The sequence below is a fragment of the Macaca mulatta genome, chromosome 7, assembly GCF_049350105.2.
Source record: "Macaca mulatta isolate MMU2019108-1 chromosome 7, T2T-MMU8v2.0, whole genome shotgun sequence".
NCBI classification, from domain to species: domain Eukaryota; kingdom Metazoa; phylum Chordata; class Mammalia; order Primates; family Cercopithecidae; genus Macaca; species Macaca mulatta.
This window is the reverse complement of record NC_133412.1, coordinates 109750725-109765584: the sequence shown is the minus strand read 5'-3', so window position 1 is coordinate 109765584 and position 14860 is coordinate 109750725. Positions and strand designations below refer to the sequence as shown.

The 14860-nt window shown below is 43.6% G+C and overlaps 1 protein-coding gene across 1 annotated transcript; it reads right to left on the bottom strand.

Moving 5' to 3' along the window:
- Positions 1-7105: 7105 nt before the first annotated feature.
- LOC144330238 (uncharacterized) lies at positions 7106-10858 on the bottom strand. The gene is made up of 2 exons (XM_077940911.1): positions 7687-10858; positions 7106-7341 (listed from the first exon to the last, which is right to left on the bottom strand). Exons 1-2 carry the CDS (start codon positions 8069-8071, stop codon positions 7250-7252), a joined length of 477 nt encoding a protein of 158 aa, XP_077797037.1. The 5' UTR covers positions 8072-10858; the 3' UTR covers positions 7106-7249.
- Positions 10859-14860: the final 4002 nt, after the last annotated feature.

The following is a 14860-nucleotide window of genomic DNA, read 5'->3' as shown; positions in this document are numbered from 1 at the left end:
CGCCAGGGCGGGAAAGCTGGGGGCAGCAAAGAAACTCTGCAGGGAAAGGTGTGGGGAGTGATGGACCCATTCTTCTCCAGTTCATCCTACAATTTGCTGAGGGCTCACGTCTAACACAACAACCGTACCAAGGAGGTATTATTCTAGTTCCCGTTTTATAAGACATTAAATAAGAGCACACAAGACACTTGGATTAAACGAAATCATATTGTTAATTAACAGGGGGAAATCTGAATTCCACCATGTCCCCATTGTTGTTCTCTCCATTCCCCTAATCTGCAGGAGCATCTCACGCTGGAGCCCCCAAAGAAGCCCCCATACCGCAGGTGTCTACATTGAAAGTGGACACTCTTCTACCCACCTCCACACTTTAGAAGACAGAATGCCGCCCAAGGCCGGACCCAGAACCTGTAGCACAGAGGATCTGCAACCTTGTCCGCCTCACTACGGGCCAAGAATCCACGCCGAGGAGGTCGCAGATGACTGGGTGAGGGCGGGAGACTGCCTGCACGTCTCCTCCTGGCACCGGCCATCCAGGGCGTCGAGGTGAGGTCCGCAGCCACTGGGGCGGTGCACAACATGTTCCAGGAGCCCCGTGGCCGAGCGGCGCACAGAGGTGCATGGAGAGGACCGGGAAATACCCTGCTCTTGACTGTAATTTGTTTCCCGAGGGTCAGGACATGCCGATAACTCTCAGTGCGCACTCAGAGCATCAACTCAAGCACCGAAAAAATCCACCTTTGCCTTCTCGGGGATTCTTTCTGGGGTATGCCTGTGTGTGTTTCTTTTTAAGACCACTATAGTGGGAACAAACCAGGAGGTGCCGAGTTGCAATAAAATTAGAACCCATAATTAACACAGCGAGCTGGGCCCAAGTGGCTCGGAAGTGCACGTGGTGGAGTCAGTTGGCCTTCCTCCGCGGAGTCCGGGCTACAGTTGCGTTTTCTTTCTTTGGAATGCATCTTGGAGTCAGGATCAACTCCTTTCATTCCCTGCAAAGAGCGAAAAAATAAATCATTTCATTTATAAAAAAACGATCATGATAAAGAGATTTCAGCGCACCCTGGGAGAGGTGGTAGCCAGAAGAGAAAGCCCGGAAGGTTGTTAGGGGCAGGGGTCACTTTTACTGCCTTGGGAAAATGCATTTCAGCTGCGGCCTATGCGGAATTCGTTCCGTGGGGATTGGGGATGCGCCTCCGAGTCGAGCCCGAGGGCCAGAACTGCGAAATCTCAAGCTAGTGTTTTCAGGTTTCGGACAAAAAACTGGATCCATACCAGGACCTCACCGTTCGCATTTTGGCGGAGATCACGAAAGCTCTACGGGCCAGGAGGAACCTTGGGGCTAGGGCGGGGCATTCCTGCAACCTCCTGCGCAGGAGTCCTACGCCTCAGGTCTTCTTCCTGGCTGGGGTTGGCCTTCCCGGGATTTGGGCAGTCTCTAATAGGCCCCTCTACCTGCCGGCTGTTCGCTCCAAGAGGCGGATTTGCGGGGTCCAGGGCGAACCCTTTCCTCTTCCCTTTGCCAGTCAGTGCACCTCCTGCCTAAGTAAAAATTCTGCCCTCACCAGGACCAACGAAAGAGCTGACCTCTCACCTCCTCCACAGCGGCTGTGGCTTTCTAGACAAGCTGCGTGTCTGAGCCAGTGGGAGAACAGAGTATAACCACCTCTCCATGGGCACGATTGGAGGGCAGTTCTGGGAAAATTGTGAAAGGACCCAAAAATGTTTTCAATGGACACACAGAGGCTAAGGGAGAGAAATGTAAAAATGAAATAAATATAATTGCAAAAGTGTTTAACTCTTTAATAAGCCAAGAGGGGTAAAACACAGTACCATCCTTGCAGAGTAAACCAATTTTGCCAGCAGGTACAAACTGTTGTGTTTTTTCTAACGAGAGAGGGGGAAAAATGCTGCTTGCATATGATTCATATTTTTCATCAATAAAATGTTTTAAAAGTAATATGAATTAGCCCAATTTTTTTTTAGTGGGGTGGGGGGAATCAAGCAAGTGTTGCTGATTTTATTCAATAGATGCATTGTCTTTTGCACAGAGGTAAGAAATAATTTGTAAAATGTTGTTTATGCAGTGAAGCTACCTACACATTTTTAAATCTTAAAGATGTTTAAGTTCATAATGTCATCGCATAATCCATTTTGGTAGTACGTTTATTAAAAATCATATTCTTGGCAGGACATTTAATAAAAATCAGACTACTTTGCAAGGAAGGGCATAGTAGACACAAAGGACAAAGAAATCTCTTAAGTAGAAAATTTAGAAAAATAAAGAAGAGTGTTTAGACAATACTAATCCTTCATGTTTTATTTCAATTCCTACAGTTCTGTTTACTGTAGTTCTTATGCATTAAAGTGCTACAGTTTGGGTTCTGTTTCTATGCGATATTCAGACTGTAAATTTAATGGCTGCAGGGTGAGAGGAAGGATTGCGAAAACCAGAGATTAGCATCAGAAATGCTGGACCAGCGTCCTATGCATGATGCAGCCATACCACTGAGGCTACCATTCTTGTCAGACTTCTAGGGTGGATATAGAGGACTGCGGAAGAAGGCTAGTTCTATTTCCTGCAGGATCAAAATGCCAGCCCAATACATTGGCTGACCGGTGAGCCACTTCTTAGAAGGATAGAAAGCCAAGGTCATGGCCACAGGGGACCTTTAAAAAACCCCATAACACCTTCCTGCAGGACCAGAGGTGTGAATCTGATGTTCTGGTGAGCTGACAACACAGATTCCCTCAGCAGTTTTTATTGCCTGGGTGATTCATATTCAATTCCTTTGGGATTGAGTTCTGCCCCACCACATGGTTCCATTCTTGGAGACACGCCTTTCACTAGGGAAAGAAATAATGATCCCATTACTCCATGTAAAAAACCTTCATAATGCCAGCTTAAGGCTAAAAATGAAATCCCTGAAAGTCAGAAAATAGAAAAGTCAAAATTCTTTTAGTCTGTTCAAATCACCCTGCTTCCTGGGCTATATAATGCATGGTACATTTACAAGCCTCCCCAGCAAGGCCATTCCAGCAACCAGGCACTGCTGCTGCTGTGTTTAAAGGGGAAACACTGGAGCACCACTTGACTGGGCAGATTTTCCATTTGCAGTTTGAATGTTTCATGCCAGTAGATTTCAGCACTTTCTTGCTAAAGTACTATACCGCATGCATTGGCAAATGGATTTAAAACTTAAATAAAGCAAATTAACTTATAGGTAACCAAAAGCAATTCAAAACAAGAAACAGACACTCTGCAAATGTTTTACATACCTCGAAGATTTTCCAGGTACTTAAAACTCTCTAAATCCAGCTGTATCATTCTGGAACAGTGCTACACATTTCTCCAACTCTGACAGAAAATGAAGTTCTTCAATGGTAATTGATGCAAATAGGTATATTTTCTTCAACACTTCCCTAATTTTTATTTTAGAATTAAACATCCATCCAGTTTTCCCAAGAGGAAAAAATACAGTCAGTAGAAAGATGTGTTATTTAAATTCTGTTTTGAAAATTCAGACATAGCTCATTTATGGATTATAACTTCCAGAAAACGCCTCCCCTACCTCTTATTTCAATTTTAAAGTAGCTAAAAGTATGAGTTTTCTTTTAGAAACAGACTTATCTATAATATTTTAGCTGTGAAACAAAATTATTTGACTTTCTGTTTCTCTTACATCAGAGGGGATACACACACACACATACACACACACTCTCACACATATATATATATATATGCAGAAAACAGAGGGTTAACCTGGTAGAGTTGTATGTAAGTTGAGCCATGGCTTCTGGCCACAACATGCACATGATCTGTGTGTTTCATCATGGAACTGCTAAGGCACATGAGGGTTTTGGGGGATAAAGGTATTAGGTACATAGGAGACATCATTATTTCTATTACAGCAATTAGTCTCATGGAGAAATATGTACCCTTAGGGTAAAATATACATTGAGTTCTGTAAAAGGAATGAATAACGTACACTTGGACATCACTGCATAAAAGCTGCACTTTTTTCCTCTACAGGAACATTTTTTTGTGTCAATAAAAATGATGAAGGCAAAGCTAGGCAGCCTGGACGTGTCACCAGAACTCAAGGAATCATTTGGGATTTCACAACTCTATGACCCAGCTGTCCAAAAAAAAGAATCTCAAACATATATTTTTAAGCCCTCCTGAAGACATGCTTCTCATTATACAGCTAAGCCTCAATTAACCAGATAACTCAGGAAAGTATTTGAAGGAGGACATGGTGTCTCCTGAACATTTTCTAATGTCTTTGAACAAAACGGAATATAAGAAAAGGAAGTGTGTGCATGTTGTGCTGTACCTTACAATTTTTTGACATGAAAAACACTTTAGAAATCAACTCAGGTCATTTCCATGCCTTCCTCAGAATATAGTATAAGAGGAGTAGTTCAGAAAAGTGAATCCAAATGAATGCTTCTTTGATAACCACACCTTTCTGGTAAATATAATACTTAGGTAGAGCAGAATGGGGATCATTATATATTAATGTGACAATAGTGAAAATCAAGATAGTCTGAAAAGCTGGTTCTTGGGTGAAGAACAGTGTTTTAGGAAGGAGGATGAAAAGGGAAGAGGGAATTGTTTTTGTCATAGATTAAAGAAAAGACATTTTTTCTCCCTTACCCTAATCCACTCCCACCACTCCAGGCATCTAGGGAAACCCAAATGAATGCTGGGATTAATAGCAGAGGGATATAAACATTGTAAATTAAATTCACTGCTATTTTTGCTACAACAAATAGTGCCAACAAGTTTGCGTATATGTGTGTGTCACAATACATTTAATCAACTCATTTATAAGAAAAATTTGTCAACTTATCTCTGAAGATAACCCACAGTATGAGATTTTCAGAAACATGTCAAGTTCAAAGGACTGAATTTAGACCCCTTATTTCCTTCTTAAGTCTGCTAAAGATACGTGTTCAGCCTATGGGCTGCATTGTAGGTCCATAGGCCTTTTCTTCCCTGTCCTTCCTGGAAGTCAGTACTGACTTGCGGAAACACAAAATCTTTATTTTGATGCATGTTATCACTTCTGTCTAAGAACCTGGCATTAAGAAATGGTAATGAAAATTACTGCAACCTGTACCAGCCAACTAGGGAAAGTTACAGACACTAGGAGAGTTTGCTTTTTATAGTACTTTATCCTACACTTTTCTCTTGCCTTAACTGCATCCCTACTCCTTTCTCTGAGATTCTTTCTTTCTCTTTCTTTCTTTCTTTCTTTCTTTCTTTCTTTCTTTCTTTCTTTCTTTCTTTCTTTCTTTCTTTCTCTTTCTTTCTTTCTTTCTTCTTTCTTTCTTTCTTTCCTTTCTCTCTCTCACACTCCCCTACACATTCTGCACCCATAACTCCCTAGAAGAAAGCAGCATTTTACATAAGATTTTGGTTTTTAAAATGTTCTTTTCTAGTTAAAATTCCAAGAAATATTTGAAGGCACACCAGAAAACTAAGCATAACATTACCAAGAAGAGTTCCAGCAAGGTTATAAAGCAGTTAGCTTTCTTCATCCAGATTCCTAAAGCCATCATAAATGCGTATATGCCTGGATCTATCTTGGAGCTTATATTTTAAACAATCCGTGAAAAAGTACATCCAGACTTTTACATGTTTTGGAGAAATTAGCATGCAGCTAACACAAAGTCAACCTTTGCCATCTGTATTTGCTCACAAATCCCCAAAAGCAGGTAGACTGACCTTAGCTACACCGCATTAAGGAAACGCGAGCTTCCACCAATCCAAAGTGGAGTTTGGGGCGATAAGAAGCCACTCAAAGTTATCAGAGTTCTGTGGCTGTTCTTTGATCCATGGTTTAAGTCCATTCGTACAGTTGGACCAGACATGATGATTTTGACAAACTCCAGTTTATCTCCTGGAGCTTTCTTGGAACATCAGTTTGGGTTATTTTCTGTAGTATAGTTGTACGTGCCAATCTCAGGGCAGCTGCCTTTCTTTAAGCTCATGACTGAGGGTGGCGAAAGGTATTGATTAGTCATCTAACCTCTTAATAGCTGTAAATACCAATTGAATATTTTGAACAACTCACTCTTCAGGTCACATGACAACATGTGGCCATTTGCTTCTTAGATTTCTAATGCATAGCTCGGGGAGCAAATACTCTTTAATAATTGTTAAATATATCTTACAAATCTTCCAAAGAGGAAAAAGTCTCCATCCAAATTTAAACCTAGGTTATGTGCTAAAAATGGACAGTTGGAACTAAAATATAGCTGTCATTATCTTTTCTACAATAACACTTACACACTATTATCTTTTCTGCAATAACGGAGCATTAAAGAATAAAATGTAAATTTTACTGCTTTATTTGCAGGGATGAAGGTCAGAGTGTCAAATTGCAGATTTCAGATTCTCAAAAATGGGCCGCTGTGTTTAACCTCCTCAACTTCTTTTCTCCACTTATAAGAAGGAACAAAATAAAATGTTTTGTGGAAGTTTATATTGAAATGAGGTCAGGTAAACTAATGACTGCTTGGTATTTTATGACAAGTTTTATAACCTTGGAGTTGCCATAACTTTCAAACGATCATCAATAAAGTTTTATTGCAAAAGGGTCGCCATGTGTCTGAATGCTTTTGCACATAGTAAAGCTATGCTGCCCCATTGGCTTAGCTCACCAGCCCTTTTTCACCCCAGCCATAAAGTCCTCTTCTTTTTTATTGGAGGTTGAAAAGTCCCCGGGTCTGCTCTCCTCCATCAGGTTGCCAATGTGGGAAAGACACAGAAATTAAACTACATCATTAAATAACTGTACACAACCAAATCTTCAAGAATATGTAATAAGATTGCTTTTTAATAAAATAATTTAATTTGGATTTAAATGGATTCCATTTAATAAAATAAATGACATTGGGAGAGGGAAGTGAGATGAGAGTTTCCTCCAGAAACACGTGTTTGAAAGCTAGATAAGGCCTATCAGTCTAACCGATATACCCAGAGGGCTGCCATTAAATAATTAGGTGCTTAAGGACCGATAATGGTCTCAAGACAAAACAACGAATTGCTAAAGACTCTTCGAGCTGACTGACCGGAGGATCTTAACGATTTAAGAGGCCTCGCATTGCGTCCTAACCTGAATTTTCCCACGGAAGGAAGGGTTGGGCTACAGCTCTTGCTTGCCCGATTGCCGCCTAATACATTCCCTAAACGCTCCCTAAAGCCAAACCAAGAACTGCAAGCGTCCAATTCATGGCATCAGCTGTCAGGTTCAGGTTCGGGTCCGCCTACAACAGCTCTTCCTTGTCCTCTGCCGAATGCTATGTGGAAATGAAGCCGAGAATAATGTCCTGCAATTTAGATGAAGAGAACAGTAAGAAAGATTGTATGAAACGAAGCTTCTACTGACGCGCCCTTCAGACAGGTATTCCGCAGGCGAGGGCTGTGAGCCTGAGAGAATGCAGGAGTGCTAGCAGAGCGGCGGGAGCGGAAGGAGAGGCAGGACGAAAGTTGGCAAACCGTCCCATCTCGGGACTTGAGTGCAAGAGCCTGCCCCGGAGTCGGGCAGGTCTCCAGGGTGAGAAGGTCCCAGCTCCGGCAGGTCCCCCACCTCTAACCTTCCCTGATTTGCCTGGTTGCTCTCGGGGAAGGGACTGGTAAATACCGCCCTCTCCCGGATTTCCTGAAACTCTCACCAGCGCGCTGAACCCGCTCCTTCCCACGTTTGGCGCCCAGCACTCTGCGTCTGCGCCCACTGCGCGTCACCTTCCCTATGGCCGAGACCACTAAGCCCGGGATCTGCGGAGGGAACAGGACCTGAGCCGCTGCTGGACCCTGCAACTTGGCTGCGGAGAGCGCGCGACCACAAGCGTCGTTTCTCACTAGGCTACGCGAGAGCCGGCTCATCCCCGCGGGTCCCCGCCTGTCCTCGCCAGCCCGGGCCGGCCCCGCGATAGGTCCACACTCCGCAGGTCTTCCTGGATTCACGAACTGCCTACTCCCACCCCTAAAGAGTTCAGACCTGACGGCCCTCTTATGGTGCGTGGCCGCCACCCCGGAGCGGAATAGGGGGATCCCCATGGCGGAGGAGACGCCGTGGACGAATCGGCTCCCAGCTCGCCCCACATGTTCTACAGGTCACTAGCCGAGTCCCTACCCCGGGCGCTCCCATGAGGCACCAAGAGCAGCCACGGCCCAGGGAAGGGCCTGGGTCCTCACTGCTGGAGCCAGCCCCAGACGAGGACGCGCAGGTGTCGGGGTCCCCAGCACCCTCCGCATGCGCCGAGAGCCTTAAATGGGGTTCTGAGGTCGGCGCCAGGCACATGGATCACCCCGCGCCACGGGCCACGGCTCAGAGCGCCCGCGGAGCCCGGCTACCAGGTCCAGGACGCGGCCGGGCGGGGCCCACTCGCTCCCGACGGTGTTGGCGGGGCTGAAGTCGGGCTGGATACGGCGGGTGGCCGGCACTGAGATGGGCTGTGGCGCCACCTCCCGAGGACACCTCGCCGGAAGTGCGGCTCCAGCTTGGCCAGCGCTGAGACTCCTTGGCTGTAGCGCGAAGGCCCCCGTCCGCGCGACTTCCCGTAATAACGCCGCGAAATGCTTCCAGAAATGCCTGTAGTATAGTGACTGAGCCAGTGGTCGGCGTTAGTCTTCCCCAAGTGCTGAAAGAGGATCTCAGCTCCCAGGGATGAGCTACGTACCCACACACGCATCCTGGCCCCTGTGCCCCCGCCAGGGGAAGCGCAGAAATGCGGAAACTCCCCGGGACGCCACTGCCTCGTATCACCTACCAAGGGAAGTTACTTTTTTTCCGGGATCACAGACCCCCCACTTCACGTCCCCAAGTCTCCAGCAAGAAGCGGGAGAGGACGTGTGTGGCTCCCCCAAAGCAGGCTCCAGGTTGTCCCGGGGGAAAACCCTCTGGAAGGGACCTTGCTCTGCTGACCCAACCTGAGCAGGGCCTGCCTGGCTGTGGTCATCTCCACTCCGGCCTCAGGGACGAACCCAGCCGCTCTCTACACCACCACTGGAAAGGAGAGACCCTTTCCTCTTGTATATGCCAAGGAGGTTAGACTTTTTTTTTTTTTTTTTTCCCAGAGTAATATTTAAAAAAGAAATTAGATCAGAGGGAACAAAAGTTCTCAGAAATATAGAAAGAACAGTTTTCTGAGTTAGGTTTCTGATGCTAATTACAATCAAGACTGTTGCGAACCTCATTCAGGAGTTCTTTTCCATGGCTTCATCTTTGACTCAGTTTGAGAACTTGGGCTTCTCTGTCAGTGAGCACTGTTCACCTGAATAGAAAAATAGCAGAGTGCTAGGTAATTTCCGCCTCTGCACTGCTGTAAGCTGCTGTAAGCGCATCTTATTAAGATCAGCTAAGGCTGTGAAGGGAGAATCTCAGTGTGGAACTCAAGAGATGGATCCTTCTGTCCAGTTATCTCTGCAGAACAACTCTGGGTTTGTTCTTGCTGTAATTATGCAGCCATTTTAATGCTGACCTGAGGAGGCATAGCGGCCCTTTTAAAACTTTGCCCAAGGAGCCATAAGTACTGATTTTCCTTACTGTAGAATAGCACGCTTATATGTTTAACACATATTTATTGAGAACCTGGTATGTGTCAGGCACTGTGTGAGGTGCTGGGGTACAATGACAAAAGAGAAAGACGTGGCCTCACAGACAAGATGAAACATCTGGCTGACAGGATACTCCTCTTAGCTCAGGTTCTCTGTAGGGCTGGCTGTTGCTTGCTGGCAAAGGCAGATTTTCTTTTCCATGCTTAAGGACACTGAAATACAAATCCTCTTTAGAAGTTAAGGAGAAGGAGGCCACAAGGGAAGTGGATTTTCCAGCCAAGCTGAAACTTAGCTTCCACATTCCTGAACCCAGGTGGCTGAGGACCGATCTCTTGTTTGGATGATTTACCTGATGTGGTATGGTCTTCCTTGCTTCCTGTAGCTTCCTTCCTTCCTTCCTTATAGCTTCAGGAGGACAATAATATCATCAAAAGGCAAAAATACCCAGCCAGAAAAAGAGATGTCCATAAATAGTGGCAGGTAGCTGGTGCTTCACAATGATACCCTGTTGTAACACAGCAAACCCTGCAAGTGCTGGTACCCAGTCAGTAGGGCAGGGCCACTTGTCTGTTCATCTCTCTGCTTCCTTCTTTCCTAAAGACAATTCCCCATTCACACTGTGTACCCTTTGATGTCCTACTGAAGATGTTCAACAGGCCCACTCAAACAAAGATGGGCAGGAGACCATGTCTGGACCCTTCAACACGGAATTTGGAAAACCCCAAAGGCCAGCCAAAAGGAAAGGTCCTGGATAACAGGCATCAACTTTCATATGGGGAGGAAGGCTGGAGGAGAGGAGTGGGAAGTGCGGCAGAGCCTGGGGAGGGGGTTGTGGTGGATTTGGCTCCAGGCTTTATCCCTTTAACCTTTCCCTGTCACTCTTTTCAGAGGCCTCGCTTCCTGCCCTTAAATGAAAGCCACAAACCACGGTTCTTGCAAGGCCAATAAACATAATTTCCTTTTTTGATAAGGCTGCCAGAATGAGGGAATGCTTATATCTTACTTTTGCACACGTTGCAGTTTTGTAAAGCATGCTTACATATATTATTTCATTTATTAATATTGAAAAACTTTCACTGTCTACATATGTGGAATTGGAGACACAGAGACATAAAGTGACTTTTATCTAAAGTGGAAGTTAGCAGAGTTGGGAGAGCTTCAGACTTGTATTTCAATACGGCATTTGACAAAGTATTTTATGGTAACCTTGGGACCAATGTGGCCTGGATGATATCATGGTTGAGTGGCTCATTCATTCATTCTTTGAAATAAACAGCTTTTCTTTTAAGCATAGCCTATGTGTCAGGAACTGAGCTTAATAGTGGAGATACAAAGATAAGCTATTGTGCTTAATGAGCTCACAGATAAGTGAGAGAAGAGACATGTAAAAATATAATTACAGTAAGGCAATAATGTAATGGAATTAGATTCAAAATGCTATGGAATACAAGAGAGCACCAAAGAGTGGTCTTAGGCTGATGAGAGCTTGTTGGAATGCTCTCATATGTAGAAAACATGACATTAGAAAGGTTAAGAAATGTGAAAGCTGGGTATGGTGGCTCACACCTGTAATCTCAGAACTTGGGGAGGCCAAGGCGGGAGGATCACTTGAGCCCAGGAGTTTGAGACCAGCCTGGCCAACGCAGAGAGACTTTCTCTACAGATTTTTTTTTTTTTAAATTAGCCAGGCATGGTGGTACGTGCTTGTGGTCCCAGCTACTTGGAAGGCTGAGGTAGGAGGATTGAGCCCAGGAGGTCGAGGCTGTGGTGAGTCATGATGGTGCCAGTGCACTCCAGCCTGGGCAAAAGAGTAAGACCCTGTCTCAAAAAAAAAAAAAAAAAAAGACTATAAATAACACTAATCAATATATGAGTAAATATAGAATTCTACACTCAGATACAAAATAATTGAACCAGTGTATGAGGATACTGTCAGGGATGGCAGTTTAGGTAATTTCAGGGCCTACAGTTGATTGTAAACTCACCATGAGCCTAGAATATTAATGTTCTTAGTTTGTGCAAATAGAAGTGGAGTATTCAGCATAAAGGTTATTTTCTTTACCAGGGTGGGAACGTGGCTTGTTTCTGGTCTCCCCAAACATTGATGGTTGATGGTATGTATGTGCAAAGGGAAGCCAGCACATGGTAAAGGATTCTAACCTAAGTCATACTATATGGCTTATGGAACTAGAATTGTTGACAGAGACTGGAAGGCTTACAAAGTATGGCATAGCTGTCCTCAGATATTTGAAGGGCTATCATGTAGAAAATATGTTGAACTTATTCTGTCAGAGGAGCTCAGCAAAGCTTTTCTCGGTTTATAATACAGAGCCTGATGGAGCAAAGTCATCCTCTATGAGCTTGACTGTCCTCCTTTCCTGCTGGATTCTAAGCTCTATGAATGCAGGGACCAATAGATCTGATTCACTCTGAAACTCCTGTGTCTTGCACATAGAAGTTAATTTCTTTCTTTTTTTTTTCTTTTTTTTTGAGACAGAGTTCTGTTGCCCAGGCTGGAGAATAGTGGCACGATCTCGGCTCACTGCAACCTCCGCTTCCCAGGTTCAAGCAATTCTCGTGCCTCAGTCAACTGAATAGCTGGGATTACAGGTGTGCACCACCATACCCAGCTAGTTTTTGTATTTTTAATAGAGACGGGGTTTCACCATGTTGGCCAGGCTGGTCTTAAACTCTTGGCCTCAAGTAATCCTCCTACCTCAGCCATCCAAAGTGCTGGGATTACAGGTATGAGCCACTGTACCAGATGAAAGTCAATGAATTGTTTTTTGTTTTTTCTTGAGACAGAGTCTCGCTCTGACACCCAGGCTGGAGTGTAGTGGCACGATCTCGGCTCACTGCAACCTCCGCCTCCTGGGTTCAAGGGATTCTCCTGCCTCAGCCTCCAGAGTAGCTGGGATTATAGGTGCATGCCACTACACCTGGCTGATTTTAGTATTTTTAGTAGAGACAGGGTTTCACCATGTTGGCCAGGCTGGTTTCAAACTCCTGACCTCAGGTGATCTGCCCAACTCAGCCTCCCAGAGCGCTGAGATTACAGGTGTGAGCCACTGCACCTGGTGGAAGTCAATGAAATTTTAATGTAGGAATGAATCAATAAATTATTCCATGTGGTTCCAAAGGAGAGAACTGAGACTCAAGGGCAAAAGTTCATTTGTTGGATGACAAATGAACCCAACTAATTTGGCTATTAGTTAGGATCATTGGTGTAAGTAATGATACATTGTTTAGATGTTTAATTTCAACCTTTGCTCACCTGTTCAGCAAGAAGCTTTTATTACCCTTAAACTTTTTCTTCCAGAAAGGATGCTAACTAAAGAGGTACATGGGCTTTAACGGCCCTTGTGTGGCATTTGAGTTCCATGAGAACTGTAGGACACACCATACATAGGTTCTTAAACATGGGAGGAACATAAGGAGGGGCTAGATCAGATCTTATTTAATCATAACTGCAATTTAGATCTGGTAAGTTGTGGTCCCCGGAGTACCTAGGTCATTTAGGGAAAATGTTGTTGGGGTTTGGCTATGCTCTTTGCTAGTTCAGTGGGTTTTGAACTTTTTCAAAGGGACCATCTGCATGTTCTATAAAGAAGATAGCAATGAACCCTAGTTGTGGAACCGTGGAACCTCTGAGTAGCCCTAGGGTTCTGAAGGGCTCAGTCCCTGAAGCGCTGGCCTGTTTTACCCCAGATGTGATGGCCATATGCCCTGACCAAACTGCAGTACAAAATTAAGCTTATGTGGAGTGACTTCCAGCTCTTATCAGACCCCAAACTCCTAATTGTTTTTAGTCATCAATTATACTTTGCTGTTTTTTGTCTACTGATCTGTATCCAGAGTTTTAGCAAGTAGCATCTTCCTTAAATTATATATGTTGATCAGCAGATATTGGAGGCTTGCTAGTTCTTAGAGCTCATGAAGACAAATGAGAGGTGATGAGGAGTGTCACTCAGGTGCCAAAGGATGCCAAACTCTGGCCTTTAGAATACTTAATTTTTCCATAAATAAGAAGCCACACATCAGTCTCCTCATTGCCTGTTGCCTATAGCAATAGCATTCTCTTTTTACTGAACATCTCAAAATACTTGTGGATTAACATTAGACTCAAGGAAGAGAAAGGAAAGGCATCGTTAGTGCTACTTTGCTGAGGAGGAAATAAGTTATTGTCCTCTCCTTCCGTACCTCTCCATGCATAGAATTAGTTATCTGAACAATTGCTTAAATGTTGCACATAAATATCTCAATGAGAAGGCATATAAGTAATAATTATTATTATTCTATCCTCTGTGCAAGGCATTGTGCTAAGAACATCTCTTACCTTATTTCATCTTCACAATAATCTATAAGAGGCTATTATGATCCTTATTATATTGATGAATAAACTCTGATGTAGGAATGTTAAGTAACTTGCTTGAAGTTACGTAAGTGTTGTGTGGTGGACTCATAATCCAGAGCATCTTCATAGCCAGGTAGAGTTACATGATTTATTTCTCTTATCTGATCCATCATGGAGGGATGGAAACCAAAGGAGTGCAACTTATTTTTTATCCAGCACTACTTTTATTTAAGAATTTATTGTGAAAAGGTATTTTTGCCTAGGAGAGTTCATCTTTTACTTCAATTGGTTTCAATTACTTAGATTTCTTGGTGATCCAGCTGCTTTGAGAAACAACATTCTGTAATACTTAGTCCAGAAAGTGTTGAACATGATCAAATAATATCCAGGTTAATCACATTTTGTATCTGATTCTGTCTGTGTCATTATTATAGAGTTAGGAAGGCTGTAAGACAGCAAGACTGCTTTCCAGTTTATCTTCCAAATCCTAAAAATAGTACCTACATCTAGTTAATAATAAGAATAGCTAGCAATTATATAGTGCTTGCCTTATGCCAGGTACTTCTGACTTCAGTTCTAGGCCAGGAATTGCAAAATCTCTGCTAGATCTTATTCATTTTAGGAATATTTCATGGCAAAATGAAAGGTTCTAATCTGGAGTTCTGAGTAACATTATTCCTTGGTGAACATGATAGATTATCTTCTTGAAAGGGAAGAAAGAGCCATTCAAAAAATGTGACTGTGCCAATTTACTCATTGATCTAAAGTCATATGTTCTTTCTCTTCTGTGGAGGGGGTAAAAGGGAAAAGAGATAAATTTAATATCCAAGGGCTTACAACACATGGGAAGGAATAGCCATGCAAAAACTAATTACATATAATGCAATGAGGAATGCAAAACTTTAGGATGATAAAGAATGAAATTATTATATTAA

Bases quoted from the DNA above. Each gene is read 5' to 3' on its own strand.
- LOC144330238 (XM_077940911.1), bottom strand. From the start codon at position 8,071: ATGGGGATCCCCCTATTCCGCTCCGGGGTGGCGGCCACGCACCATAAG. The intron at 7,342-7,686 runs GTGAGAGTTTCA...TCTAAATTGCAG, and splicing joins GGAGCGGGTTCAGCGCGCTG to GACATTATTCTCGGCTTCAT.